Below are 6,117 nucleotides of genomic sequence, written 5' to 3'. Positions count from 1 at the left end.
TATATATATATATATATATATATATATATATATTGAAAATATGTACTTGCACAGAATGTTATACATCAATGAGATAAAATATGTTACCAATAACAATAACATTTCATTTTTATTGGCAAAGTACAGTTTTGTTTATTTACCATTAATCATTACAACTCTGATTGCCAATGGACAATTGACAAAAGAAAAGAAAAAAGAAAAAAACAACATACAGACAACAGAAAAAATGTCCTGTTTCTTGAAACTGGAATAAAAATTCAGTATTTTACAGTATTGTCAGTTTAAAAGTTTTATGTGCCGTATTTTCCCTGCGTCTTTGCAGTATTTAGTAGGACCCCATAATGGGAATGCTTCGCATGTTGAGAAGCTGGTTGCATTTGTACATGCTCCCGTGTTCTTGGAGGATTGTTTGCAAGCGTCGCATAGAGCTCATTAGGCAGTTCATATCATTAACTCCAAAGTGTTCATCTAGTCGAAGACTTCAGGTTTTCTCATCAGGCTTTAATTTTTATCCTGCTCGTCAAAGCCGTCACACATTTTTTGTCACCTGCCGGTTCGTGCATTCTTCCGTAATGGCAACTCAAGATGGAAATCGATTGAGCTGGAAAATAGTTACAGCTGAATACATTAAAACAACAACAGATGAACTCATTGAAAATGCAAAAGCTGTTTATGATGCAGTAGGTGCGCTGAAGCCAGAACAATTGACATACGATAATGTTGTGAAGGTATGGAAATATAAAAATATAAAATATACAGTATGTCTTTAAAAACAATGGGATATTCATAGTTTTTGCATAAATCCACATTTTCCCTCCTCACCACCGATTTCAATAACGAAAACCTTTAATATGATTAAAAAATGTGTAGAATTTATTCATCCTGTGATTTATAATTTATAACCTGACTAGTTCTACAACGTAAGACACATCAACAGATATTTTTTTTCTGGGGGGTGATGGGTCTTACTGCCTAGATAACTGCGCTGTGTAGCATGTTTTGACTAACAGTGTAATGAAAGTCAAATTTTCAGGAATATCACAACTGGCAACCAACAACAAAGCTTTTGTACAAAGTAAAGTTATAATGTTTTTGTCAGACTTTACTAATCTGATGTCTTTTCTCTAATAAATTCAAATTCTGACCAAAGAAATGGACCTGTTTTCAGGTTTTGTTCGCCTACATTTCCATTGGCTGGGAAGTGATGAAAGCCGGGAATGCCAAAATCGGGTTAAGTTGAAATATTATTCTTTAATGAAACAAATAAAAATATATTATGCCTATTGGAACTGTAAGCAACGTTTCTTTTCATTCAAGAAACATATCCCCCACATGAACCTACTTTAACATACTCTGGCATACCTCGACTACCATCGCATGGAAGCGACTTTTTGACGCCTTTACAAGATTCGCACGGAAGCGCCCTTTGACGCCTACTGTACACATCAGCCATTTTGAGCTGGTTTTCGTAGCGCCACCTTTGGGGAAAACCCCCTGTTAGATACTACATTCATTTCTGCAAATGACAATTACGTCAGATCATGTCGCTATTCATGCACTGGTCGATATCTGCTATTTAAAGTAACTGGGTCGTAATCTCCACTCTCCAAAATGGCGGCCACGGATTTCATTCAGTACGTATGAAGTTTCCAAGATTAGAATCACAACCATGAAAGATTCAGTAAATTAGGTAAAGTCTCAGATATTGATGTAGGCAGCAATTAGTTTTTATAAATTATCAAATTCAGATGACTAAGTGATGTAGACGCACACAAAAACCTTGTAAATTTCGAGTATGAGAAATGGCAGCTACAGTTGGTCACGTGGCCTCACTGACATGACAGTGAACAAGTTCTCTCTCAATTTTAAAGCACATAAAAATTCTTCCGTGAAAAATAATTACACAGCTATAACAATCAGACTTAACTCTTAAATTTTTCCACTATAATAGATGTGTACCAAAAACATAAAATGGTTAAAACTGCTGTTAAACGTAACATCACTACATTGCTTAACAATTCACAGGCAGGCCTAAGCGTATGCAGTCGACTAGGTAACAGGTGTTATATTTATAGCGTGCTGCACTTTGTCACTATGCTCTATGAGGTAAAGGGATAACGGAACATGAAAATGCATCCATTTGCTAGTGTCATATTTTCATTCCGCCAGGATAAAGACAACACAGTAAGTATATTAATTACACATAAATTAGTGGAAGAGTTTCCATATAGGCTGCCAAGTGTGTTGAGATATTCATGAAACTATGACTACATTCCAGTGTCAACCAACATCGGAACACGCTATAGAAGGCCGTTATTTAAGTAGTAAAACATAGCTGCCAACCCTCACGAATTTGGTGTGAATTTCACGACTTTTTCAGCAATTCACGGATTCACGTCGTAAGCCAAAAATTCACGAATTTTCCAATCCTCAATTATTTTAAATCTTTAATAAAATGACCGATTTCCCGTTAAACACTAGTCGTTATATTCGCAGTTGCCGAAACAGTCCGGTACTGCTGGTCACGATATTAGTAGATCTACAGCTGATTAGTACAGTTGGCCCGGTAGCAAGCATTTTAGCCTATTTTAATCTATATGTATAAGAGTAGTTTTACAAATGCTTTTGAGAGAAACTGGGGCCTAACCAGAAATTTGCTCTGCGCATGCGTCAAAACACTGATTTGAGTTACCGTTCAGCATCGCATGTAAGATCTTGAAAATGTCTTCACCACCAAGGAAAAAGAAATGTATTACTCAAAAAGTGAAGTTTAATTTGGAATATGTCAAAAATTGGTCGTGCATTCTGCCATTAAACATTGATATTCATTCATGCACTCAGTGTGCCATCGCAGAGACGATGTGAGGAAGAATGTCGGTTGCAGAAAGCACGTAGAAGTTGGGAAAATTAAGAATTCGCAGATTTCAGCTCTGGAATATTTTAAACCATTGGCGGAAGATCTGCAGGCTACCAACGCTGAAGCATTATTTGTGAGTTTTCTTGTCGAACACAATCTACCTTTATCAGCTGGAGACCATGCTAAACATTTTTTGACAAATGTTCCTGGACTCGAAAATCGCTTCCAAATTTTCCTGTGGAAGAACCAAAAATGCTGCAGATTCTGTGCATTCCTTACGGCAAAAGTGACAGCGAAAGAGTTTTTTCTTTAGTGAGGAAAAATAATACAGACATTAGGGCCTCCTTAGCTGCGGAAAATTTGTCAGCAAAAAAAATATAAAACTGATGCAGTCAGTGAAGGAACATATGGTTGAAGGAATCCTGACCTTGGATGGAAATCATCAAATTCATCAAAGATGTATTTGTGACTGCTGTGTCAGTCATGACTTTGTTGATTCTTTACCATTTTTTTATCTCTAGGACAGAAAAGGCTACCAAAGAAATGATTATATCATTATGTCATATTTGTCACCAATACATTATATTCTTTTTTTTTTAAAAAACAGGCACTGTCTGACAATGATAGGGAGTACTCAGTCAGAAGAAATAACATTGACTTTGTACAACATGTCTACACTGACAAGGCTCTCAGGGATGCTAGTGTTGCTGCTGACAAAAAACTGTCAGAATTTGATGTGGAAATGAGGTAATGGTAATACTGTAAAGTTATTTTACCTTTTCAGCTGTATGCAATGATCATTTAAGTGTTATTTCACTTGACATTACACAAACTGTATCTCTTGCATTTGAGTTTGGTAGTCATGGCAGGTTTTTTTTACAAAGCAGTTAACTGTTTATTGTTTTTCACTGTTTAAAGGCCAACTCAAGAATTTGTATGGTCACTCCTTTTGTATCATGCACTGAGCTTTCAATCATGTCAGTGTTGTGGGTTTAATACCATTTGTCAGCACATGATAGGTTTTTACATGGAGGCCAGTACATCTGGTGGAGGAAAAACATCTAACACAAAGGAAGCTACTGGCAAGCTTCATGATTCCCCCACTATCTGCTTGGACTTGAACTCAAACAGTAGCGAGATGTCAGTGATCTGTAAAAGCAAGCACCATAAATCATCCATTTTGGGCCCCATCTTTCAATCACACACATGCATGCACACACACACTTGAATGATGTGTTTCAAAGCATACATGTCCTAATCCTTGCGTGCTTTATCATTCATGCACTTAACTTGTGGTTAACTCAAATGATACATTTCAAAGAATCCTCCTAGCATGCCTTACCAAGGACACACCAAATGATACATTTCACAGAATCCTCCTAGCGTGCCTTACCAAGCTCACACCAAGGGATACATTTCACAGAATCCTCTTAACATGCCTTACCAATCACACAATTCATTTGTGATCAACTCGAGTGATACATTTCAAAGCATCCTCCTAGCATGCTTTACCAAGTACACATCTCACTTGTAGTAAACTCGAATTATACATTTCAAAGCTAATATGTCATAATCCAAACATGCCTTAATATGCACACACTATTCTTTTGATCAACTCAATTGATACATTAAAAAGCTTATATCTCTTGATTCTAGCATGCCTTAAGAAGCACACTGCTCACTTACAGTCAGTTCAGATAGTGTGCTTTAAAGCTTATGTGACTTGATCCCAGCATTCCATTAAAAGCACTCTCCTTACTTGTAGTTGGTTTAGATGGTGTGTTTTAAAGCTTATGTGACTTGATTCTGACAACAAACTCAAACCTTGCTTTCGATGAATTCAAATAATGTAATTCAAAACTTGTATGTCTTGATCTTGTCATGCCTATTTGGAAGAAAATAGACGCTTAAAATCTGCCTAAAACATTATTTTATTGGGAACTACCACCACATGCTTATTTTCTTATTATTTCTTCACTTTGTGAGTTAAATCAGTTTCAGAAACTGATTTTAGATATATTTATTGGTTTAACCCATATTGCAACATGGATTGAATCTTCAAAGTGTAGGCACAAAACAGATGACAATAGCTTTTCTAGTATGTATGTACATATGAGTACGCCATTTATGATGCTGATGTGCAATGAGTTTGCATGAAATTTACCCAAATGATAATTTTGTAAAAGCACTGTATGAATATTATGAGAATATAGTATAATACCCATATCATGAACTCCCCCATATATTACATGATTGAGATATAATGAACTACTATCAGATTTTTAATTATGATACAGATATGACAAAATACCCCCAAATATTATATTACAGTACTGATGAATTCTGCCCATATGTTACCTTATGAGACAAATTTAATGAACTACCCAATATGTTGCATTATGATTCAGATATAATGAACTACCCCCATATATTACATTATGATACAGATATTGTGAACTATAGATACAAGGTCATAAAAGCAGGGCCATATGATATATGTTTTTCTGCATTCTTTCCACACAAACAATAAGATTTTTAAATATTTCAGCATGAGGCAGGATGTGTTTGATGCCATTAGAGCCTTCCAGAAGCAAGCTGGTGTTCACTTGAAGCAAGAAGCCAATAGATATATTGAGCGACTTGTAAAACTAGGAGAGAGGAATGGTACAGCATTTATCACATTCTATTAATTTGCTTTTTATTCAGTTTGATCATGAAACATCTGCTTTGTTGAAAAAGCCTGGTCAACAGTCATTGTTCACACCACCCATGTTTTATTTCTTTCCTATACCTCAGCTTATTCCAAAAATTGCAGAAAGTCTTGATGTATAAATATATAACATGCTTGTTTTCTTTCCTCTTTTTTTTTTTTGTTGGTCAAATTGTGAAGCAGTTTCAGCTTGTGTATTGATGGTGTCTGTCCATCTGGCATAAACATTCAGATTATGGTTTGCTCTTGGGTCATTTTCTCAGACACTGTTACATGTATAAGTAACTTGGTATTATATGCATTTGGAGTACAACACCTTTCAGTGAAAATTAGGTCACTGTGAAATATTGTATAGCCAATGATTTTGTTTAACCTTTACATTGAAGTCATTTGCTCAGGCACTATTGTCTTGGGAGTCATAGTTTAGTGTCTTGCTGCATCATGAGGAATTCTAGAGCTGTCAGAGGAAATAAGGTTAATGTGATGCATATTTCATATTTTTATGCTTTGTGCTTGCTTCTGGTTTAAGCAGTTTTTCTAGGTTATGGTT

At 35.7% G+C, this 6,117-nt stretch overlaps 1 protein-coding gene across 1 annotated transcript in view; it reads left to right on the top strand.

The window, feature by feature from the left end:
* Positions 1-347: 347 nt before the first annotated feature.
* The window catches only part of LOC149807075 (thimet oligopeptidase-like), a 63,319-nt gene continuing 57,549 nt past the window's right edge, over positions 348-6,117 (top strand). Inside the window, exons 1-3 of the mRNA XM_089961531.1 lie at positions 348-728; positions 3,465-3,604; positions 5,406-5,521. Of these exons, the coding sequence (XP_089817657.1) occupies positions 348-728; positions 3,465-3,604; positions 5,406-5,521 (637 nt within the window). The remainder of the gene's footprint in view (positions 729-3,464; positions 3,605-5,405; positions 5,522-6,117) is intronic.

This window comes from Sinohyriopsis cumingii, chromosome 1, assembly GCF_028554795.1.
Source record: "Sinohyriopsis cumingii isolate HCF-2022 chromosome 1, ASM2855479v2, whole genome shotgun sequence".
Lineage (NCBI taxonomy): Eukaryota > Metazoa > Mollusca > Bivalvia > Unionida > Unionidae > Sinohyriopsis > Sinohyriopsis cumingii.
This window is presented reverse-complemented; position numbering and strand designations above follow the sequence as displayed.